This window comes from Anastrepha ludens, chromosome 3, assembly GCF_028408465.1.
Source record: "Anastrepha ludens isolate Willacy chromosome 3, idAnaLude1.1, whole genome shotgun sequence".
In the NCBI taxonomy this organism is placed as follows: Eukaryota; Metazoa; Arthropoda; class Insecta; order Diptera; family Tephritidae; genus Anastrepha; species Anastrepha ludens.
The window spans coordinates 110013286-110039390 of NC_071499.1; the positions used below are offsets into that span (position 1 = coordinate 110013286).

General features: G+C 33.2%; 1 protein-coding gene across 3 annotated transcripts in view; it reads right to left on the bottom strand.

Moving 5' to 3' along the window:
• Window positions 1–26105, bottom strand: part of LOC128858773 (fasciclin-2) — a 103175-nt gene that overhangs the window by 55710 nt on the left and 21360 nt on the right. For all 3 annotated transcript variants that reach the window (XM_054095273.1, XM_054095272.1, XM_054095274.1), the window contains one exon: window positions 11796–11956. In XM_054095273.1, the coding sequence (XP_053951248.1) occupies window positions 11796–11956 (161 nt within the window). The remainder of the gene's footprint in view (window positions 1–11795; window positions 11957–26105) is intronic.

Here is a 26105-nt window from a genome sequence, read left to right on the forward strand (position 1 = left end):
AGTAACTGCAGGAAATGTAGTGCATTGAACACATATTCTATGACCATTCCGCTTTTGCCAGAATGCGACATCGCCTAAACTTTTACTTCTTTGAATGTCTGGCAGACTTGGAGTCGGCAGCTATGACAGTATTTTATCGTTTACCCGAGAGACGAAGTTGTCGCACCGCATTGGGAATTAGAAGGGGAGCTTGAGGCCAAACTAGTGGTACTACAAAGGACCTATACACACTCACGGAGAGTGGAAACCACCGTAACCCTACCTACCCTAGTACTATTAGCATCTACGGATTACAAATCAGAAACTTTTGATGAAAATATACATCTTTTCATAGCGCCGGTTTTGACAATAAAAACACAAAAAGCTAAATTTTTAGATATCAAAACCATTGCTGCCATGAATAAAAACCTCTCTGGATTTTGGCTAATATTTGTTACACAGAGTCTCTTGCATTAAATTTAATTTTCTTCTGTTACAAAATTTTCTAAACACATCTTTGTATAAAGTGAAACAGACAACTGAGGGTATTTGCGTGAGCATTCACCGATACTATGTCAAGGGGGCTAGTCTAGTACTGGTGCTTAGCTAAAAGATTTTACTGCCGGGTTAATAATAATAACACTACTAATAGTATGGTGCATCGAGAGTTTTAGGCGGTGCTTTTCTTCGAATTTCCTAGGTGCTTCTTCATGTTGTCCTACTATTGGAGGGCTCTACATTTTTATGCCACTGCTGACGGTTTTTATGAGAAAGTTTTTGCCCCAAATTTATACTAAGGGTTCATCTTAGTTTGCGAGGAGCAAATACTGTTCAGAAAACAACTTTTTGTTTTACTTTTATGTCGCATAATCGCGGTTGGTTTGGAGCCTAGTACTTTCTGCCTCTACGTCGAACTCTCGGTGGTAAACATTTCTGATTGTATTACCCCAATATCTTGGATTTATGTATCCTTGGGAATGTGTGCATACACACACATAATTCAATATGATTTTCCCTTATATGTGCAATCTTCTTGCTTTCATACTGTTGCTGCTGCTGATGTGGCTGTCGCTGACAGATTTTGAGGCCATCAGCAATGGCTACTGGCGACAGCAAGGAAAATACATCAAATAAACCATTTATTCTCAACCTTAAGGCAGCAGACAATCCTACATAGCTACATAGCTACAAATACTCAATCATGCGCACACGTACGCATATAAGTACAATACATATTCACATGCACCTGAGCAGATCAGTGTGGAGTTTCAATGCAAATCGATATGCAACTGATGAACTTTCATGGCGTTGACCTCAATGCGAACTCGATGTGATTGAAATTCTCTAGAGTGTATAGTACAATGCAATGGATTTTAAAATGAAAAATAGAGAGCAGTTGAATTTACGAGTTCATAGGTGAGCAGAATTAAGCTATTATGAAGTTGACGAAAATCCATCAACACTGGTCAAAATTGAAAGGAAAATAAAGGAAAGGAAATTAAAAATGCCAACTGAATTGCTAGCAACAGAGGTCTGAAAATACAGGGTTTGATTGAAAAGTAATGAGCCTTCCCGGGCGGAGCGTCTGCCAAGCGATCAACCGAATCGGCTGGTGGGGGAAAATGATCGTTGGACCTTCCCCTTCCACTAGAAACCGGTCCCAGTTCGCTGGCAACAGCGGTGCAGTCAACATCGCTCCGCGCGTGCAAGCCGTTTTAAAAGTGTGTTAGGATTTTGCAGTGGCGAAAATGCAGCGATCGTTGGAGCAACGTTACTCGATCAAATTTTGCGTAAGGCTAAACAAAACGAGTACCGAGACCACTGGGCTACTCAAGGAGGCTTACGGGGACTAATCTCTGTCCAGTGTCCAGTGTCCAGTTAAAACGGTGGCACAAGTCGTTCAAGGAAGGCCGGGAGGACGTCGAAGAAGAACAGCGATCTGGAAGGCCTTCGATGACGCAAACAGATGAAGATGTGAACCGGGTTCGTGAATTTTTGAACATTGACCGTCGTGCTAGTCTACGTGAGATCACGTAAAATGAAACCTGAAGGGGAGGCGTTTCGACTCCATCGAGGCGATCCAAAAAACTGTGACAGCCGAATTGAACGCGATTCCGACTGTATGTGTAATGTATGGCCTCATTTAGTAATTTATGATCAGCACTTTAGGGGCCATTAAAATAAATCCTGAAGGAGGATCTCTTTTCACTGGGCGACACAATGCAAGAGCTGCCATGAAGTTGATGTGTGCTTAGAATAAAATCACTGCAAATGCACGGCTCTTGGACTGATGGAATACTCATTTTATATGCCAGGTTATGCTGAACCTCAAGAACATTGCGTGGCTCGGGGAGCCAAAAATCATCGCCTAACTGCATGAATTAATAAAGCATTGGAAAAAATGTGTTGCACGATGGAAATAGCTTTATCAATAAGACATATTAAAAGAAAAATAATGAAAAAGTTTTATATTTACAATTTTAGATGTTTTAGATCTTTAGAAAATTTTAAACCAAAATTTTGAGGTATGTTTTTGTTAGGTGTGTTAAGCGGAACTCTCTCCGGCTTACCGCGGGCTTATACAGCAAGTAGAGAAGAGCGTCGTTCCGAATGTCTGTGTTTTTTTGAAATATTTTCATTTGGTAAATAGCAGCTCAAAACTAAAAATACTCACGAGCTGTAGCTGAAAATATTGATAAAATAATCTCGATGCTTCAATCAATTAAATTTTTTTTGTTAAAAAAAATTCCCTAAAAAAGCTTAGAAGACCGCACCCGCACTTAAATGAATGCGAGAAAAAATACCAAAGCTATATTACAGGCCGACCTGAAACTGTAATTTTATTTTAAGCAAATCTTAGAAAAAATACAAATTCTTTCAGGGAGGCAGTAAAATAAAAATTTAAACATTATTTGAACTGAAAAAAAAACTAAATAAAAAATATAAAATGTTTTTTGTTTGTCAGTTTTCAGTTCAGCTGTTAATCAGAGATTTTAGAAAAGAAATTTTGAGCTTACAAAAATACAATTTTTGTAAATAAATTTTTAATTTAAAAAGTTCTGGAAAAATATAGTTTTTTCGAGAGCATAAACCATTAAATAAAGGATTTCAGCAAATCTTAAAACAAAATAATTTTTTCAGAACTGTAAGAAACCAACTAAAATTATCTTTTTTTTCCGGCTGCTAGGGAGTTTTAGAAAAATTCATTGTTTTTTTTAAATAAATTTTTTTTATAAAAAAACTATATTTGTTTTATACAAATTTTATTATTTATTTTTTTATAAAAAGAACTATATTTTTTTCATAAAAATTTTATTATTTGATTAAAAAAAAATAATTTTTTCGAATAAAATTTTATTTAAAAAAACAATAAATTCGTCATAATATTAACGTTTTTAAACAAAAATTTTATTGTTTTAAAAATTATATATAAATAATAAAATTTTATATTATAAATAAATTTTTCTAAAACTCAAAAGAGATCTGGAAAAAATATAGGTATTTTAAAAGTTTAGACCATTTAATAAAGGCCAAACTGTAACTTTAATTTTATTTTAAGTAAATCTTAGGAAAGATAAAAAAAATTCTCAGAGAGGTAATAAAATAAAAATTAAAAAAATTCCATTATTTAATTAGAGAGTTTATAAAAAAAATTTTGCGTTTAACAGAGTTTTGGAAAAATATATATTTTTCAAAATAAATTTCAAACTGAAAAGGTTTCAAGATATAAAATATTTTTTTTATGAGTGTAGACCATGAAATCTATTTCCAGAAGTAACTGCAAGTCTTTCCAGTATTGTATCTGTAGTTTAGCTAAATTTTAGGGAAAAATGGAAATCTTCTATTCTTTGAAAGTCTACCCTTTAATTTTATTTTAAGCAAATCTTAGGACGAAAAACATTGTTTTCTGAGAGGTAATAAAATAAAAATTTTAACAGAAAAAAATTAACTAATAACATTAAATTTATTTCAGGCTAGTAAATTAATGTCTGAAATTTCATTTGGAATTTAAGCAAATTCTAAAAAAAAATCTAAATTTCTTTATAAATTTGTTTTAGGCTCTTAATAGAATCATAGAGCTTAGAAAATAAATTTTGAACTTAAAAAACTTTTAGTAAAAATATTGCCTTTTCAGAACTGGGCCATTAAATAAATGTTTTCGAAAAATAATTTTTTTTAGAGAAAAAATGAGTTTAAATATTAACTTTTTTCCTCAGAAAGCCCAATATTTTTTCAGGCTTCTGAAAGAATCAGAGGGGCTATAAAATAAATGTTGCACTTAAAAGAAAATTAGAAAAAAGTTAATATTTTTGACCTTAAAATAAATATTAAACTTAAAAAAGGTGTAGAAAAAAATTTTTGGTGACCTTAAAATAAATATTGAACTTAAAAAAGGTTTAGAACTTAAAATAAATTTTGAACTTAAAAACGTTTTAAGATATACCTTCTGCTCAAATATGAACGAGACGTTATCAATAAAACGGTCCGCGGATGACATGTGGCAAAAATAAATTTTTCGTTTTTTAGTAGGACTGTTATAAGCTTACATGGCAAATTTCAGCGTGATATGTCACATAGTTTGTTTTTTGTGCTACTGTAAACTACTCAAGCTCGAGTGTGTTCTTCGAATTTAACGATGGAAATTCAAGTTGAATAAAGAATTTGTTTGAAATTTTGTTATTCCAACAAAATTTCGGCTTCAGACGCCTTAAAAATGTTGCAGACAACCTATGGGGACTCTGCGCTATCGCGTGCACGTGTTTTTCAGTGGTACAAATCGTTCAAAGAGGGCCGTACATCGGTTGAAAACTTGCCTCATGAACGTCGTCGAGCAACATCAGTAAACGACGAAAACATCGGAAAAGTAAAGGAAATTGTGCTTGAAAATCGCACAAAGCGCAAAATCGGTTAACGCTGAATATTATTTAGACGTTTTAAAGCGTTTGCGCGAGAACATTCGTCTTAAAAGGAAGGAATTGTGGGACAAGTTATGGTTCTTGCCTCACGATAATGCACCAGCTCACACATCACGTCTTGTGCGCGATTATTTGAACAAAAATAATGTTAATATCGTTCCGCAAGCTCAAGTTGCCGCTCCGTGGAAAACATTTTGAGACAATTGAAGTCATAAAAGAGAATTCGAAGAACACACTCAAGCTTGAGTTGTTTACAGTAGGACAGAAAACAAACTATGTGACATATCACGCTGAAATTTGCCATGTAAACTTATAACAGTCCTACCAAAAAACAAAAAAATTATTTTTGCCATATGTCATCCGCGGACCGTTTTATTGATAACGTCTCTTTCATATTTAAGCAGAAGGTATATAATTTTTTTCGGAATTGCCCATTAAAATGTCGTAGAAAAAATATTTTTTTTTTTTTCAGATAAGCATTAAAATAAAATTTGACCCACAACTGCAAAGAAAAAAAACTGACTGAAAATATTAATATAACTTTTTTCGTAGAAAGCGAAATATTTTTCCCATGCTGTTAAAATATCAGACAGGCTATAAAATAAATTCTGAACTCAGAATACAAATTTAGCCAATTAAATGCCGTAGAAAAACAAAAATATTTTTTTAGGGGAGTATTAAAATAAACATTGAACTGTAAAAACACGAATAGACATATTAAGTCTTTCTCATAAAAGTCCAATATTTATTTCAAGGTGTTAAAGAATTAGAATAAATGTTGAGCTTAAAAAAATTTTAGAAAAAAGATATTTGTTTTTCAGAGCGCAGGCTATTATAAGCAAAACGAAAATCCACAAACAAGTTTTTACAGGTACTGTTAAATAAATTTAAAATACAACATGGACGTAAAAAAACTTAATTGAAAATACCAAAGCATTGCTGGACAACCGATATCGTATAAAAAATGTGGGAAAAGTTCTAAGCTCTTCATAACGAGTTTTAGCACCAGTAAACCCACGCCCAAATACTAAATATAGAAAAATATATGCAAATATTTAATGCAAATACTGGCAATAAAAATACGCAAGCCAGCATATAATGCACCAACCACCAATTCGAACACAAAATAATTTGCTGTTCGCTATTTTCGTTTCGTTTATTTCACATAGCGCTAAAAATAATAAAATCCACAAAAAAAAAAGTTTAAAAATAATAAAAAAATCATACTGAAAGCAAAAATGCTTGCCTGCAGCTATGCTGATACTCAAACTATGGCCGGTGAGTTCACACACAAGCAAACTTCGAATATGAGTATGTTATCTATACTTCAGTGCGCATGGCCGCAAGGGAGGTTAAGTGAAGGCAGCATAAGAACTGTTCAATTATTTGACGCAATTTTCTAGTCCATGTGTTGCTGCATTATTATAGCTCTAAGCGCTTACCATACGTCCTTGCTGGCGAAGGGAAACCGCATGCTGATGGCGATTGCTGCTCTGCATCTGAAGCTGCAGACTTGATTTTGACCATATAATTTTTTTTGCATTGACGCTTATTTTCATATTTTTCGTTTTTGTTATTGCTTGCTGGCACCAACAAAAAAAAAAAATTAGTTTCGTGCGAGCACAGCAAATAATTACAACACAAGTTCCTCCACCAAAAAAAAAAAAACTTTAATTTTCAATTCATTCCTCTGCGTCTCAATCGCTTGCGCAAATAATTTCGATATACCCATATTTGTGGCGAAATTCTCTTAAAATTTCCGCAAAAGCCTGCATGTGCGGCCATTTTTGTGTATGTACAAGTATTTATACACTATGTGTGTACGTATGTATGTACATTGCCGTTAGTTTACGTGCTATCATGACTGCCAGTTAATTCTTGCGCTTTCTTCTTACGCTCGCCATGTCGTATACGCAACTTTCAGCAGTTGCTGCTACTGACTGGCTTCTTGTGCACTTTCGTTGCTTGTACGTGTGTGCGCACTGACACACTCTGCTGTAGTGGTATTTCTCCATCCGAATATTCCAAATAGGCTACAGAATTTTGCGATTAACGCTCAACTTGTTCGAGAGAATTTCTTGCAAATTTCTTGCTTTTTCGCTTAATGACTGCTCTTATGAACTGGAAAACGCAACTATTGGCGTAAATGTGATTTGCTTTGGGGGTATTTCAATTTCTTGAAATTATACTAATTTTGCAGTCAATGGAGTTCGCTTCAAATGGGTTTATTGAAATAAATGTCAAAGGCGAAGCTAATTTTTTTTTCGTCAGAGGCACAAATTATACCGTGCCAGCTCAAAAAGTGGGAAATCTATACTAATGCCTCAGAATTTTTGTATGCTTTGGTGGCAGAAGGGTCTCGAAGAACCCATAAGTGGGATTAGTAAGTTTTTAAGATAAAGTGAATGTCTTTGAGGAGGATTTGTTAGGAGATCAAAAAGTCTTTTTTTTATTTTTAATTGTTGTAAAATGCACTCTTAAGCCTATTAATGGACAGCTTCTCTGTACCCAGAAAAGGACTTTCGGATTCGTATTTCTTGACAACATTGAAGAAGTCCCACAAATAGGTTTGCCAAAATAGCAAAATTTATTAAATCCACAGGTCGGTTCTGCGAAGACTCAGGAGTGTAAAGAACGAGCTCCAGTGGTAACACAATGGGCTTAAATGCGTCGGATGACAGCCACTCAACCTAACCTAACCTAAGCCTATTATATTATTCAGACTTTTAATAAACCTTAGTTATGCTCATATCATAAAATATATATGTTTTAGATGGAAGTAGCCGATTTCCCGTCCATATATCAGCAATTAGTTTTCCTGTTTTTCATTTTTGGAAATAAATAATTTGTATGTACTGTAGAGAAAGTTGTTAATTTTTTCGAAGTTACCCTTCGTTAAAATAATTGTAGATCATGTCACTTGGTGTTTCATAGCCCCACTAGTGCGTGCCAGCCAACTCAACATAACTCTTGTGACGCCTGTAATATGACACAATACAAGCACAACTGTAGACCTTTGCCAGTGCTTTTTCCTTAAAGGCATGTTTTTAATTATTCTATAGGTAAAGCGTGAGATTCACCAGTAATATTTATACTCTTTTCCCATGTCACATCAATAATATGCTTTCTGAATTAAAAAAACAAATTAAAAAAATAACCACCATATCTCTACTTAATTGTGTCACCTTTAACAAATACTTTGAGATGAGCCCCACCTTTTTTACATCACTGCATAGACTTATACTTCGACTCAGTTTCTAGTAACTAAGTAACTAAGTAGTTCATAAGCGATGAACTCAGCTTCCGTTTTAGTAGCTATGGGGTTCCCCCTCTACTCAAAAACCAGCATGAACACTCGACGCATTTTAGACACTCATCTTGCATTGATCTCAGATATAACGATATGCTCATAACGAATACTTAAAACGATTCTTAATTATATTCCAGCCATTTCTGCGGTTTATTTCTTTCTGAAGCGTGTAGCCTACAGAATAAGATTTTCGACTTTCTCAACAATGTCTGAGAATATCTCTTAAATCAGTGCTGCTCCTTTTCAGTTGACTTTCTACTTTACCACCTCTAAAATTTTGAACTTTTCTGCGAAAACAGTACTGACGGCTCTAATAGCCATACCAAAAATAGAAATTCGGATGCTGTATAACATTTTAAGACAAAAAGCTCACTAGAGCAAAGCTTTAAAGTCAAGTTCGGGCCCACCAAATTTTAAGAGGACTATTTTTTTTAAGTTTTTTTAATCTTAATTTTCAATAATTAATACAAAGTGAATAAGGAGGTTAATATTGACCAAAGAATTATGAATGAATTTTGTAAATACAAATTTTTCACTTGGGAATTTTTTTGGTACGAAGATTCGTATTTGATATCTATTTGTTATTCAAAGAATCCCATGATGACGCCAAAATTATACCATATTTAAGTTTTTAATACCTTTAAAACTGGTTCGTTTGACCACACTTACTCTGAAAGCTACAAAAGAAAGAGTTTCTATGCAACAAAATATGTCGTGCTCATTATATACATATCAACAGAGGTGTAAAACAGCAAGCATCCTCAATGTAGTGTTGCACAATGCTATTAAAGACTTCAGGAGATCGGGGCATCTACTTTTCCGATTCGCTCTGACTATAGCACACATGGACGCTACCTAGTTGACATCTTACTAGCGATAGAAAAAAATGCGAGATTGGTAGGACTGGCAATAAATATAAACAAAACCAATTATATGATGACCTCTAAACTCAGAAGCAAAGCATCTGGCGTTAGTGAAATCGAAAACTTCAGTTTCGAGAGCGTGTCCAAAGTTACATATCTCAGCGTAGTAATAAGTAACGAGAACAGCAGGCAGTACTGTATATCTGACAGGATAATGGCGGAGAATCGTGCATACTACCCTAACATAACTCCCCTGGAGTCAAGATCTCTTTCACGTACGTGCAAACTCGCTATTTATAAATCGCTCATTCGACCCATGTTGGCCTACGGCGCAGAAATTTGCGGACAAGAAGCGCCTAAGAATATTTGAGAATGAGAAGAATGAATATTGCCTAAAGTATTTGACCCAATAAACGAAGGAGATGGCAAGTACAGAATCAGGTACAATAAAGAGCTGCTTAGCCTTTGTGCAATGGCTTTCTTCTTATTCTTCTTTGTAAGATTTATCAAGTCTCAAGGCATTAGTTGAGTAGGTCGCATTATCTGCACGAATGACGGTAGGTCACAGAAACTTCTGCTAGACTACAATCCTTGATGCTCAACACCCCGTGGCTGACCAAAACCTACGTGACTGCATAGCGTCACGAAGGAGCTGAGAAAATTAAGCATCAAAAACTGGAAATCTCTACCGTTGGATCGTTTTGAACGGAGGAAGATTGCTGAGGAAGCTAAAGCCCACCCCGAGCAGTAACGCGAATAGATGATGATGAAAAATATTTTACAATATTTGAAAAAAAATAATAACATTTTTTTTATAATCATACTTTTTTTGCAATTAAAAAAGTATAATGTGTAAATTTTTTTTGGGTTTAGATTCTTTTTACTTTCAACAGCGTTTTTTCTATTCTCTTCATTTCTATAATTTCCCCTAAATTTTCGTATTAATTAAAGATTGTAGAGCTATGCTGTAGTAGGATTTTTTTTGGGGAATTTCATGTAAAATCCGAATCTGCTAGGAACGATGCCTAGATGAAGTGGTCTGCATGAGGAAGCGTAAGAGATGATCTCGCACCTTCTGTGCCACTGTCTTGCTCTATCCCGACGTAGGTTTACCACGATAGGTAGAAAAGTTTTTAATGAATTGGAAGATGGCATTTCACCGGAATTTCAGGATCTTCTAAAATTTAATTGAAAAGTACACACTGCTTTGAGGAGAGATAAGGCCAAGTTCCCCATCTGGTATCACAATGGGCTATGAGCCTGAGTGTGTGTCACAGGACAACCGCTTCCACCTAACGTAACCTAACCTAGGAACAATGATAAGAAAAATCGTTCCATACAAATTTACCCATGACAGCCTTACTCAATTATATTTTGTTTTAATGAAATCCCATCAAATTCAAAAGAACGTGTATTGATTTAAGGCAAATTCCCATCTCAATTTTAAATTTTTCAACCTAATATTGCTTTTTATTTTCAATGCATGATTCATTTTAATTTATTCTCGATTTCGGAAAAAGTTTCCAGTGTTTTACCAATATCACAATATCCAAGTTGAACGCCAGCCACTAAATGTGCAAAAACTCTAATAAACTTCAATTTCTTTTATTTGCTTTTCTGTCCACAATTATCGTGCCATATTTGGTTAAGAACTTTTCAATTTTCGTAGATAGCTACGATTGCACTTTTTACTCCAAACAAAGAGGGGGAAATTCAATTTATTTATGTAGATCATATACACTTATAAATAACACACACATACATACATACATTTATGAAAAATATACTTCTATGTATGGTTGGCATGGTTTTGCCAGCAGACCACACAGGAATTTACTGACTTAAACGAGACCACAAGAAATCGGTGTAAAGCCACATATCTACATACGACTTCAAGCATTGAAGAAGAAAAAAAAAATTAAAATGGCGCAATATTAGAAACTTATTCCTTGAAATTTGTGCGAACTAAAAATTGCTTGCGAGAACTTTCGCGTATACACGCCCACTCACCAACACTTGCAACAACTTGTTTATGACCATAATTGCTGCTAAATACACACGTACCGACAGGCATATTTGTACTTGGAAGGAAACTTAGTTGCAACCACGCTTTGCACACTTCACACATAACTCGTGCCCCTAAAAGCAGGCAACAGCATACACTTCTTAACACTGAATTTTCCTGTACGGCAATTTAAAGCTTCCTTTTTTCATTTTGCTGTGGCTTGCAGTGGGACAATTCCACTCGAGTTTTTGTGTGTATTTTCTATGCGCCTGTGTGTATGCTATTGCTAGTGGTGGGCGTGTGTGTTACATCCACATATTTGAATGTGCAAAATAGAAATGTAATACTACAATTTCATAGACAAGAAGTGCAGCCATGCGCTCAACTGTAAGAAAACTCAAAATTTTCCAAAGCTCTAAAACAAATTACCAAAAGTAAAAATTACATACAACAAAAGTTCGACAGCAAAATAAAATGAAATTGGGAATATTGCAAGAGCAAGAAATAACAAGGCGGCCCTGGCGTATCGGGCGTATGTCTTTGCATTGCCTAAGTATACCTCTAATAGCACAAGTGCGGCATGGAGCAGCGCAAACGCATAAAAGACCACACCAAGCCAAGCCGAGCGTAGGTAAGTGGTGCGTCAGCGGGTACTCCAGTGAGGGGCAGCGCAATAAAGTGTAGTTAAAAAAAGTAGTATTTCTAGTTAAATATAAACTTACCATAAGTTTTAATTATAACGCTCGTTTCCAGTAATTCCGTATTTGCATAGGAGGCGGTGCAATAATATTTGCCTTCCATTTCGACCGACAACGAGGTGATCATCAGCGCCAAACTTTCCGACAGAGTTTCCGTATACATCGGCGGCTGATTGCGGCCAGTGCTGTTCATGTATATGTGAGCGCGTGTATGCATCGAATATTAACATTTTGTATGCATGTGTGTGTGTGTGTGTGATGTATGCATGACGCGCGTTAAAAGGATATGCGGCAAGTAGTTAAGTTAGTAAGTCGGTTGGTTGATTGGTTGGTTGGTAGGTAAAGTTGGCATATGTGGCACGTTTTTGTTGGGCGCAATGTCGTTTGGCAGATGAAGGCAAAGGCACGTGGGTGCGTGCGGTATGCGTATATGAAAATAGAAGAATAACGAGCAAAAACATATACATTTAGTGATAAATTTCGCAATAAAAGAAATATTTTCGAAGCGCAAAGCAAGTGGGGAAAGCACGAAATTGCATGCGGCGCTGAGCGTTTAAAGTGCAAATGTTTTAATTAGTGCTTTTTTTGGGAAAATATCAAAACTTATTGCTTTGCAATTTTATGCTTCTCCACTTACACTTGCAAAAGTAAGCTCATTTAAGTAATGTTAGTTTTATTTATTCAAATATGGTAATGCATTCGTATGCTGTGGTTTTAGCTATGGATAGCATAATTTTTTTTCGTAAGTATAAAATGCAATTAATACATTTTTAATTAACTCTTTGATGGGCAGCAAAATGTGAATGTGGGGTAGGTACTAGTTTAGCAAAACAATTTGGTTTTAACAAAAAACAAAAAAGTACGGGGAAAAAATTAATTTAGCTTTGTTACATTTATAAAAACAGAAAAACAAATTTTTTACAAAAATTTTAAAATTGATAAAAAAAATTTCAGTTGAATTTCTCACAAAAAATTGTAAAATTGATAGAAAAATAGTTAAAAATAGTATTTTTTTTTATATTTAAAAATGGTATTTTTTCACAAAAAATAAAAAACTACGAAAAGAAAAAAAATTTAATTTTGCTATATTTATATTAAAGAACTAAAAACAAGGTTTTTTGACACAAGGTTTAAAATTGATAAGGAAAATTTTGTTTTTTAAGTGTAAGTTTTTCACAAAAAATTGTGTAAATGATAAAAATTATTTAAAAGTTTAATGTTTAAAGCTACAAAAAGTTAAAAAAAATTGAAATCGATAAAAAATATTTTTGTTACATTTATAATAAAAAATAATATAAAAATATTTTTTTTACAAAAATTTTGAAATTGATAAAAAAATATATTTTAAAGTTTAAGTTTCTCACAAAAAATTGTAAAATTAATAAAAAAATATTTAAAACTATTTTTTTAATATTTAAATATTTAAAACTATTTTTTTTTAATATTTAAATATTTAAAAATAAGATTTGTTTAACAAAAAACTACGGAAAGAAAAAAATTTAATTTTTCTATATTTATATTAAACAAAATTATTTTTTGACACAAATTTTAAAATTGATAAAGACAATTTTGTTTCTTAAGTTTAAGATTTTGACCAAAAATTCTGAAAATGTTAAAAAATATTTGAATGTTTAATGTTTAAAGCTATAAAAAATCCAAAAAAATTTGAAATCGATAAAAATATTTTTGTTACAATACATTTATAAGAAAAGAAAAAAAAGCTTGTGACAAAAATTTTAAGGTTGATAAAAAAAAATATTTTAAAGCTTAAGTTTCTCACGAAAAATTGTAAAATTGATAAAAAAATATTTAAAAGTGGTATTGTTTTTTAATATTTAAAAATTGTATTTTTTTAACAAAAAATAAAAAACTATGGAATGAAAAAAAAAAATTAGTTTTGCTGTATTTATATTAAAAAATCAAAAAAAAAACAAATGTTTTTTGACTCAAGTTTTAAAATAGATAAAGAAAACTTTGGGTTTTAAGTTTAAGTTTTTCACAAAAAACTGTGAAAGTGATAAAAAAAATTTTAAATTTTAAAATTAAACCTAATTTTCACTTAATCATAAGGAATATATAAAAAACAAATTTAAAATTGATAAAAAATATTTAGAAGTTTAATGTAAAAGCTACAAAAAGTTAAGAAAATGTCAAAATTGATAAAAAAATATTACAAATTTTAAAGTTAAACCTTTTCTACACACTAATTTTTTCACTAAGCAACATTAAAACAAAGTTTTATGTTTCCAAAACAGCCTTTAACGTCGGGATGTTTTATTTAAAATGCGCAAAATAATAATGAAAAAATTAGTTTCACCTAATAACAAGAAATATGTAAGAAACAAAAACCAAAAAGAAAAAAAAATTAAATTAAAATAAAACCGAAAAAAATACAAAACAAGAACGAAAATCATAAAATATTATTTATACTTTTGCAGTTGTTCATTCAGTTGGCTTATAATGCAGCATTTGCTAACCTCTAATCTGGCATTGCATTAAAAAAAATTTTTTTTTTATGGCTTTTATTTCAAAATTTTTTTGTTGAAAAGCGCAGAAGAAAAATAATATATTTAAATATTTAAAATTTCTTACAAAAACGTGCTTCGAAATTTTTATTTAATTTTACACTATAAAACAATAATTTTTTTTTAATAGAAAGGATATTTCAGGGGAAATATATCTTTAATATTCAAACAAAAAAAAAAAAGAAAATATATTTTAGTTTAAATTTTGAAATTAATGTAGAAATAGTTTTTGCCAAAAAAAACTTTATACATTACACTTTTTACAAAAGAAGTTTTTATTCCAAAAAAATTTTTTTTATTAAAAGCTCATGAGAAGTTCAAATATTGCCGGCTCATTTTACACCAGCCCCATAGAATATTCATTTATTAACGAGGAAAACAATACAATCATTTTTACGAGAAATAAGCTGCCAAGGCCTTCGGCTCAGTTCAAATTTTCATATCCATATTTTTAATAACTCACATTTTGCGCTAGTGCCGCTCAAAGAGTTAAGCAAAAACAAAAATAATTTGCTTGAGGGTAGATTTAAATGCAAACAGTTATTTAGTGTAAGTAATTCTAGCTGATGCTTTGTTAGTGTACAAATAAATAACATACAATATGTTTTTAAATTACTAATACTATAATTTTTTATGTAAAATATATCTAATTATGAGTAATTAATTCATTGAAAATAATTGCCGTCTTGTACTGGGGCTTTCAGCACTCCATAATAAAGAAATGTTCGGCGATACAACTAATTAAATTCTGTGGAGAGTCTAATTTAGTATATATTTTGAAATGATTGTAAACTTTTCATGTTATTCAATTAGTTAGGCGCGCAATGACGATGTTTCTTGACGAATTTTATAATAAAAGAAATAATGCATTTAAGTAAAAATAAAAAAAAAACATTATAAAAAACAAATTAAATAATAAAATGAAGGAGCTGATTGTGATTCATTAAAAAGGATTAGATATAAATGAGTAAAAAAAATTAAGCACATTTGGGCGAGTTTAAAACATATAAAACGTTTTTAATAAAGATGCTTCGCGGCCAATATGGCATTTGGAATTCGAACTAGCGATCTCTCTTTGACTTTGACAATTGGACTGTTCCATAGGAAAGGGAAAAGGTAGACTAAAGATTTCTTTTAAACTTTGCGCTTTTCAGTAGTTGAGGTGTTAAAAAAACTATGCTAAAAGATTTTGGAATTTTTTATTTTGCTAAATATTTGCAATTGAAAATTTGTAATTGGAAAAAAATGCCTTTTTAGAATTTTTATCTTGAAAACTATTAGTACTTTAAGAGAATGTCATTATATTTACAAAGTTTTAGGAAAAATGTAAGATTTGTAATTTAAAAATACATTTTTTTTCAATAATTGTTCAAATACAAATTTCGTTTTGTTCAGAAATCATGCAGAATATCATATTTTTCATGAAACCAAAATTTCTGTCATTTACAAAAAATGTTAGGAAAAAAATAAGATTTTTAAATTTAAAAAAATTAATTTGAATTTTTTTGTTTAAAATTTGTTTTTTGTTACAATATTATTTTGAATTTTTTGGTTTAAAATTTGTTTTTTTTTTTGTTAAATATTTGTTTAAACACAAAGATTTTATTGTTCGGAAATCGTGCAGAACATTACAAAAAAACAAAAATTTTGTCATTATTAGTTTTGATTTCGAAAGTTTTTAGTGAAAAATTTCCATCTAGAAAATAAAAATTAAAATGTTTGGGATTTCTCAGAAATGACAAAAAGCACGTCTTTAAAAATTAAATTATTTTTTAAGAGAGGTTCAAATTTTAAGAAAATATTTTTTATTTTCCAGGATTAACTTGTTTTCTGAGCAATAAAAAATTAATGTTTAAACAAATTATGAACAAATTTTCCTTAATATTTTTCATAAAGACTTTTCTTTTGAGATAGAAACTCTTAAAAAGGGCATTTATTTCATTTTTAATAAGAAAATTTACTTTTCCCATGAAAAATAAAATAGTGAAATTGATGCAGCCTCTTCTACTTGTAAACCTATTTGTAAAATGTATATAGCAGAGTGCGGTCTCGCGGTAAATCCTCTGAAGATGAAGCTCTCTGACAAGGAGACTTACCTAGGACTCATTCTTGGCAGAGGGAGCTAACGTAGAGACCCAGCATTAAAAAGAGAATTAGGAAGCCAAAAGATGCCTTCTACGGATGTAGGGACGCTATCGGCAAAATATGGCACCTATCGCCTAAAGTTACATTTTGGCTATATAGTGCAATTATAAATCCAATTTTGTTGTATGAAGTCCTTGTCTGGTGGAACTCGCTGATGCCCGTGGACATCGCAAGGAAAACTGACGCAATCAGATTGAAGTATTTGGGCCACAAGTTAGATTTGAGTTACAGATACTCTAGTATTCTTAAAAACGTTGAGTTCATCCTCATGGTGCCAGATCAATGTACACTTACGCTGGGACCGAGTGGTGCTTTTATCATTCATATTCACATAAAGGAGGAGTGGGCGAAATGCCACATTGAGAAACAGGGCATGGAGAGTATTCTCCGAGGAGCTCCCCAATAAACTCAAATTCAGGGCCTTGTTTTCCAACCGGAGGTAGTCGCATTTAAAGTAGCAGCTTAGTTGTGTAACATAATTACCAAAAAAAATATATACAAAAATAATTGCCGTGTACTTTTCTTTTAAGTGTTTGGCTTCATATTTGCGGCAGGCGTCTTGATATTGCTCTTTTTCTATTATTTCCTGTTTCATGCACGCTGGTTCGAACCTATACACTCCCGAATTGTAGGCACGCACTAATCCATTCAGCTATAGCGGCCGTATAATTAGCCGTGGCAGCAATAAGGACCTTCGAAATTGATCGGGGAAAACTTGGCTTCTCTTTCGATTGCATCCGAATACTTCGATATTAGACACATTTGGGTTACCGGTCCCGGTAGCATAGAGGGAAGCTGCTTTAATGCCAAAAGCTCTTAATTCAGAAAATTATCTCGAAATCAGTGCTTAAAATGTTTTCCACTCAATTATATTGTATAAATTATTATCGTTGATGGTGCGCAAAACAGCTAGTCTGCCTGTGAACCAAAGTGACTCAGAAATATAACATGATATTTTTAAATATATTGCCTGTGACGCCACATAGAGGTGGCTTGAGGACCATAATCTGGAATTCGCCAAACATGAGATTGACTCACGAGGTCCTATGCCACTCGAGGTCAACATGGGAATAGGCGACACGTCCCAAGGGAAGTATCTACATAGGTATTCAACCTGACCGCAGTCTTCCTTTGCAGGCGCAGATTCGGCATGCGCCTACCAAAGCAGCAAATGTGACGGAAATACTAAGCAGATTAATGGCAAACATCGATCGACCAACACAGAGAAAAAGAAGGCTAATCATGGCGACCACAAACTCAATTCTTCTGTACGGCAGTGAAGTATGGGGAGATGTGTTAGACTGCAAAGTCAATCGCAAAGCATTGGAGGCTGTGTAACGAGCAGCCGCACTCAAAGTTACCTAAGCCTACCCCACTGCCTTTAGCGCTGCAATCTTTAATGCCAGCGGGGAGATATCCGTTGACCTCATGATCCGGGAAAGAGTGGATACGTTCTAAGAAAACCACGTCATCACAAACGTCGCGGAACGGAGATGCGAAGCCATGAAGCAGTGGGACACTTAATCAAGTGGCAGACGGACGCCAAAATTGATTCCTACAATAGGCAAATGGGTTGAACGGAACCCCTGGGGAAGTGGGTTATTTCACGACTCAATTCCTCTTGGGGGAGGGTTACTTTCGGACAGACCTATACCGCATGGGCAAGCTAAGCGATTCAAAGTGCATATACTGCGAGGCGCCGAGGGATGTCGCTGAACACACGTTTTTTAGTTGTGACAGATGACTCGCGGAAAGAGATGCTCTGAGGAAGCACATTAGCGACATCGCGCCGTGCAACATAATCAGCAAAATGCTCAAACGCGAGAAAAGTTGGATTGCGCTAAAGAGATACGTCGATACGTACTACGGGAAAAAGATAGACCTCGACTCAGTGCAACAAAGTGAAACTTCACTGACAGTGGCACAAGAAGATGAGCCTATAGCATGAAAGCTGTTACAGAAGTGGATGAATAGAATTGGTCCATTTCATGAATGCCGTTCTGGGCCCTCCCGAAGTAATGCACAAAGTAGTTCTGGAAAGGGTGTCACTCTGGAAGGAGAGGAGGTATTGTTTTAGTAGTTGCACCACTCAACGCCGTAGACGACGGTTGCTGTAAATGCGAAGGCATTTTTAACCCTACCTCACCTACCCAAACAAACACAAAAAAGGGTTCAGCTTCTAGGCTATGTCGAGACCAGTTGTTGAAGGAATAAATTCACAAATAATTCATTGAAATGCATTCCGTAATTTTGTAGCCATTTCGTAATAACGAATACTGCTGTCATAATAGAGTTTAAAATTTAGTTGTATGAAAAATGATGCGAAAAAAAATTATTTCAAACTCTCTCTTACTCATGAGTGCGCACGAAAGTTCAATCATCTGTTCCTTTCATATTAAACACTTTCAAATGTGTAAATCTGTGTGAAAAAACTATTTATCTGTTGATGCTTTTAATGTTCATACTTTTTCTTCGTAAAAAACAAGCTCTTTAAAATTATATTCGCTGTTGTAAATGCCATTATAATAGGGTCGCCTGCACCTACATTAACTGAATATTACACCTCATTAGTTGCTTTAAACTCAATTGGAAAAAATCGGATATGACCAACAGACCAACATTTCGTTTCCATTCATTAAAAAAGCATACAGCTACAAGTAATATAATGAAAATAGTAATAACACTCATGCACTATTAAATTGACGCTTTTCAATAAACCGTGAAGCGCCTGAAAATATGCATGAATAAATAAGCTCTACGATTCGTGGAATTTGCTGAACTTTTAAATGTTGTTGAGCTGTTGATGTTATGAAAAGGAGTAAATGTACATACATATGTACAAACCTATGCACATTGACACATATTCGAAATGAATTTTAAGCCAGAAAAACACAGATTTTGGAGATATGAAAACCAATATGTAAGTAAATATTTGTCACGTATCTGCCAATACAAGCATGTATTCGAACACTTATACATACACAGATGTGTACACTCATAAGCAACTGCCGTATTTGGTATGCTCTGGTAAATATATTTCTATGTATATGTGAGTATTCACTTGTGTATCTATACAAATATTTATATTAAGCTGCTTTTTTGTGGATTTTTCGTTTGAACTGGGGCTTAAAATTCGCCGTATATCGATAATTTGCTTGGCTTGCTGTTTGTTGTTGCTTAAGCGTAAATAAGCGCCAGAACATTTATTGCCCTCAAGAGTGACTAAAAGTCAGTGCAAATATTGAGTTAAATATGTATGACGCCGCATGAGTAGTGGTGACTGAATGCAAATTTTAATATCGAATTTTTAAAAATTGTGGAAAATTAACAATAAGTTACCGAAACACTCACAATGTTAAGCGATAAAAATTATGCAGCATAACAGCGCGGCAAAGACGATGAAACATTAATATTTTAATCAGTTTTGACTATTTTTATTTATTTTTTTAAAGTTTATTATTTTTGTATTTTGATCAGTTTTGACAATTTATTTTTTTAATATTTATTATTTTTTGTATTTGGATCAGTTTTGACTATTCTTTTTTAATTTTTGTTTAATGTTTAGTATTTTTGAATTTTGATCAGTTTTGACTATTTTTATTTATTTTTTAATGTTTATTATTTTTGTATTTTGATCAGTTTTGACAATTTATTTTTTTAATATTTATTATTTTTTGTATTGGGATCAGTTTTGGCTATTCTTTTTTAATTTTTGTTTAATGTTTATTATTTTTGAATTTTGATCAGTTTTGACTATTTTTAATTTTTCTTTTTTAATTTATTATTTTTGAATTCTGCTCAGTTTTGACGATTTCTATTTATTTATTTTTTTAATGTTTACTAGTTTTGTATAAAACTATAGCCAATTGTCTAAAGAAAACCCTACAAATACAATTTTAATATTTTCTAAAAATATTAGAGAAACTCCGAACTTTTCATACCAGTTCCACGGGTTTTATGTTAATTAGAATTTATAGAAAATTTGTTGGTATGCAGTTTTATAGCTGATTAAATTTTACTATAATAAACTGTAAGCTTAAAGTTGTTGGACAATTTCATTGATTTTTTATAATTTTTTTCCCTGACAGTATTGCGACTGCCGTAGGCGAATGGGTTGGTGCGTGACTACCATTCGGGAATGCGTTGGAATCTCCATGCATAAAAATCAAAAAGATGTTTCTTATAGCGGTCGACCCTTGGCAGGCAATGGCAAACCTCCGAGTGCATTTCCGCCATGAAAAAGCTCCATTTCCCGTTCGAAGTCGGCTTAAAATTATAGGTCCCTCCATTTGTGGAACAACTTCAAGACGCACACCACAAATATGAGGAGGACTTCGACCAAACACCTAACAGAAAGGTAAGCGCCAATTATTATTTTTCGTTTTTATTGCAAATTTTCTCCATATAGCAAACCATCAACATCATAATTAGTTCCTCGAGCTCCGTTACGGAGCATAGCGCCAGAGTAAAAAGTTTCCACTGCTTTATGTTCCCCGCAGTTGCTTTTACTTCCTACCTTTATTTCACTTTCGATGCAACGGGGCCTTGCGCCCCTAGGTGTGCCTCGGTTGCGCTGACCCTTGCGTTTCCAGTCTAGTGCTTGTCTGCTGGCCATCGTGCTTCCCTCGCGTAGTGTATGACCGAGCCATCTCCACTTGCGTTCTCTGATATCTTGCGCGAGTTTTTTTGTTGGCATCGTCGGTGTAAGTCGGCGCCAATATGCAATTGTCTGGCCGCAGCATCTACATCAGACTGCGGTTTCCAAACACTTGCAGCTTTTGACCGTTTCTGCTGATAGAGGTCATGTTTCACAAGGCTTAACATTTGAATTAAAGATTCGATTTGATTGGACAACCCCACACTAGTCGGAGACTAGCAAATGCGTTTATTGCTTTCTGCAGCCTTGTGAAAACATGACTTTTGCATCCCTCATCTGCCATGATTTGGCTTCTAAGTTATTGCAAGCCCTTCACTTTGTCAATGCTGTTCTCTGCAATATTGAAGGTTATTATAGCCAAATGTTTTTTTTTTTTTTTTACATTGAATTTGAGTCCGGGAGTGTTAGAGTGCCTTCAGTTTGATTTGCATGTCTGATCTGCGCAGAGAAAGCAGCACTATATCGTCGCCAAAATCCAAATCTTCAAGATGTTCCATTCAAATAGAGGGCCACTGCTACAGCCACCTGACTGATTGATAAGTTAGTTTGGATTTGGCAGCTATTCGAGTAAGAAGTGTTTCGTGATTTTCGCTAAGATGGAAGAAGAGCAGTTCGCTTTTTGTTTTTAGGTGGGAAAAAATGCTGGGTGATAAAAGCAAAGTTGGTTGTTGTCGATGAGGAAGCTTTGCCATCTATCACAACATTTAGATATTGGTTCAACGAATTCAAACGTGGGCGAACAATGCGTTTTTGATGAGGAGCGACAAAGCGCCCCGCAACAGTGGTTAGCGAGGAAATCATTCAAAAAGTCCACGCCATGATTTTCGCTGATCAACGAACGAAAGTGCGCGAAGTAACCGGAACGGCAATTAATATTTTACATGACGAAAAAACTGTCAGCCCGATGGGTGCCGCGATTGCTCACGATGGACAACAAGCGATTGCGGCTGTTAACTTCGAGGCAGTGTTTGAAGTAATTTAAGCGTGATCTGAAAAATTTTTGCGTTGAGTAGTCACCGTTGATGAAACCTTGATTCATCATTACACACCAGAAATTAAGTATCAATCAATGGATTTCTGCCGGTGAAACTGCTCCAAAGAAAGCGAAGACAGTCCCATCGGCCGAAAAGGTCATGGCCTCGATTTTTTGGGATGCGAAGGGCGTCATCCTCATGGATTTTTTTTAGAAAATGGAAGAACGATCAGTGGACAACACCACAGTGAGTTATTGAGCCGCGTTATGAATTGCTGCCCCGCGTATTCACCCGATCTGGCTCCCTGCCACTTTTTCTTGTTCCCTAACATGAAGAAATGGCTCGTGGAGAAAATTTTAGTTCAAACGAGGAAGTCACTGCCGAGACAGAGGCATATTTGGGAGAGTTCGACAAATCCTATTTTATGGAGGGGTTAAAAAATGGCCATAAAAGGGGACTATGTTGAAAAATAAAAAAAAGTGTTGTAATTCCCCCGTGCATCAGATACGGATAATTTTTGCATTGGTGCTGGGCCAAGAAAGGTTGGAATTTCATAGGCGTCGAGTTATAAAAAAGTTTACTTGTAAAAATTATCGGCGGAATAGAAAGCCAGAGATATACTCGTACCATCGTCAGGCAGAGACTCAGAGAGGATAATAGTTTTTTTGTTGGTAAAAAGTGAGTCCTATATACAGCGATAATGCGAGTAATCATAAGATAAGTGTAATTTTTATTGACTAAGCTTCGGTTCTGTAATAAAGTTTGCACTCAATACTAATGCCCAATCTACTGTAAATTAACGCTAAAAAAGTAATTAGTTACCAATTTTTTTATGCCTCAGAAACTTTGTTTTTGGTAAACGGTTTGCTCCTAAAATTAGGCAATGCTTCAATGAGCAATGCAATTAAAATGATTGCGCGCGCGTCAAAAGCGTGACGAAAGCGTTTGCATTACAAAGCAATATTTGAAACAGGCCTATGAAAAGCAAATCACAAGGCGCCTAAAAGTATGTAAATAGTGGGAGAGGATATGCAAAGGTTTTTTGATTTGCATAAATACAGAAACGCGAATGTATTGAGGGGAAATCTGCTATATCAAAATAAGTTTACACACATACATATATGTATATGCAAGCATACATACATGCAGTCACACATATATACATACACACATACATATACATACACTCATACATATTTAATATCTATGAGCAAGCAAATACGCCAACTCCAGTCAACTTTTTAATATCTTCGACAGCGAAAAAAGTACAACGTTTAATTAAGAAATAGCGCCTAAAATGCTGCTGATAAACCTGACACGCAAACAAACATTCGCTCACATTTGACTTATGCTTGCCCGCGGGCTGGTAATTAATGCTACGCAGCAACTGAAATTTATCACAAATAGAAAATCTTAATGACTTCTGTGTGTGCGTATGTATGTATATAAGCGTAATTACGTCGCCAAATAATTTCATCATTTTCAGTTCAGTTATGCAAACATATTTTTTAGCTGTGTGTGGCATAGAGCCACCTACCAAACGCCGCAAACTATGCAATTATTTGCAAAACTTATCAAATTTGTGGAAATTATTGATGCAAGATGAAACAAACAGACAAGCTGAATGCTCATAAATATTGTTGTATATGTGTGTGTGTGTGTAGCCAATGTAGCAAGCAAATAAATATTAATTACTGGCAAGTAAATGCCATTAAATTTAATAAACAAGCACTTAACATGAGCACTTTGTGCCTAAAGCTATACTTAATTTGAATAAATTGTCTTGTATTTTCGCTGTGTTGCTTGCTTGACTTCTGCTAATGCATTATAATAATATTTGATTTGTGGTACAAACAGATCAGGCGACTCATAAGCGGTGTGGAAAGTGATACCGAAGTGAGTTATGCACTTAGTAGAGTTGATTTAGCGCCTGATGTTTACTTTTACCGTAGGCATTCAATTGCGCTTCTTAGCGAAAATATTGATAAAGGATTATGAAAACAGTTGTGTAGTTTGATTAGAATTATTTATTATTAGTTAATAAATTAATTTTTTTTTATTAATTAAGTATAATATTTTTGAATTATAGAATAAAAACTAATAAATTAAAAGATATACAAAAAAATTAAAAAAAAAAAATTTTTAAAATATAAGAATATAAAAAAAATTATCAAAATTGAATTATAAAAAAAAAACTATTTAATTAAAAACTATAAAAAAATATAAGAATATACAAAAAATTATCAGAATTGAATTATAAAAAAAAACTATTTTATTAAAAAAAAATTTAAAAAATATAAAAAATATAAGAATTTAAAAAAAATTATCAAAATTGAATTATAAAAAAAATTATTTATTTAAAAAATCTAAAAAAATGAAATAAAAAAATATAATATACAAAAAATTATCAAAATTGAATTATAAAAAAAAAAAAACGATTTAATTAAAATATATAAAAAAATGAAATAAAAAAATATAAGAATATACAAAAAATTATCAAAATTGAATTATAAAAAAAAACTATTTAATTAAAAACTATAAAAAAATGAAATAAAAAAATATAAGAATATACAAAAAATTATCAAAATTGAATTATGAAACAAAAAATAATAAATTAAAAAATATGAAAAAATTAAAAGAATTATACAAAAATATAAAAATGTGAGAAAATATAAAAAGAAAGATAAAAAATATAAAAAAATACCATCTAACGGTTAGACGCGATAGAAGTGAAACCTTCCGTAAAACAAACTGAGAGAGAATGAGACGAAAGCAGCATTAGGAGCGGTATAATTATAGGTTCATTATAATATTGCTATAAACTTCATATTTTATTTTCTTCATTTTATTATTATTCATCCTCATTTCAATTTTTTAACAAATGATACGAGTGGCTTATGATAGCTTTATATATTATATAACAATCGTAGGACGCTTGGTCTAAGCAAGTATTAGGTAGTGTAGTATAGGTATACATAATGCCTTCTCGCTCACCGTGGCTCCGTAATACGCAGGCGCGCACACATACGTACTAGCATACGTACGTATGACGCTTGAACTAAACACCAAAGCAAGTAATAGGCAGCGTGGTATATATACTACAATACTCACTATACTAGCGTGGCTCAGCAGTACGCAGCCACACACATATATGTATATCAATATATAACGCTTCTTAGCCAAGAGTGTCGCTTTTTCGTTTCATCGAGTCTCAAATCACTCCCAACGATTCTAAAGAAGTTTTCACTTCAAAAAGTTTCACAACTTATTTTGAAAATTACAATTTTTTTCCACAACTTTGCATTGAATCTAATTTATTAAGTTCATATTTTGTATCGCGATTTCACTTTTAAATCTTTGAAGAAGTACTACATACTTTTGGGCATATAAAGAAATTCAATAATTAGCCTTGGAATGCTGAAACTAGTTTGGCTCGTTTTGGAGTTGCGAAAGTTGCCTAATGGTAAAAATGCGTTAGCAAATTTCTACTATAAATGTCATATTTTATATTGCGATTTCGGTTTTGAGTGCCTGACCTAAATATTGCATACTTTTTGGCATGAAGTGAAGTTTTATAAAAGGATTTCGAGTATCAGAACTAATTGCGCTGCGAAATGTCATGTCTGAAGATTCTGAGCTAAATTTAGCAGTTGTTAGGTGATATGAGGAAAACCTTCCAATATTTTCAGGCGAGGCAGGTCAGGTATGGTAACCGTTATTAAGAAAGAAGAAGAATGCAGCAATTATGTCTGTTAGAAGTGGACACTTTAAATGACCGAAGAAAATATTGCAAAGTTAAGAGGGAGATTGCAAAAAATAATTGGATATTTTTGAAGGAGAGGTATAAAATCGTCAAATGATGTTTGTATTAGAGGTTTCATCAACACGTTGCTGCTATATGAGGTGGTCCATAGAGGAGGTTGTTTTTAACCATAGTTTCAGAGATCTTTTACCGGCTCATCGGCTTCACCCTGATTGTTGTTACAAGGGTATTGCACAACTTATTTCTCAGGAAAGCGCAGAAGGGATGGAG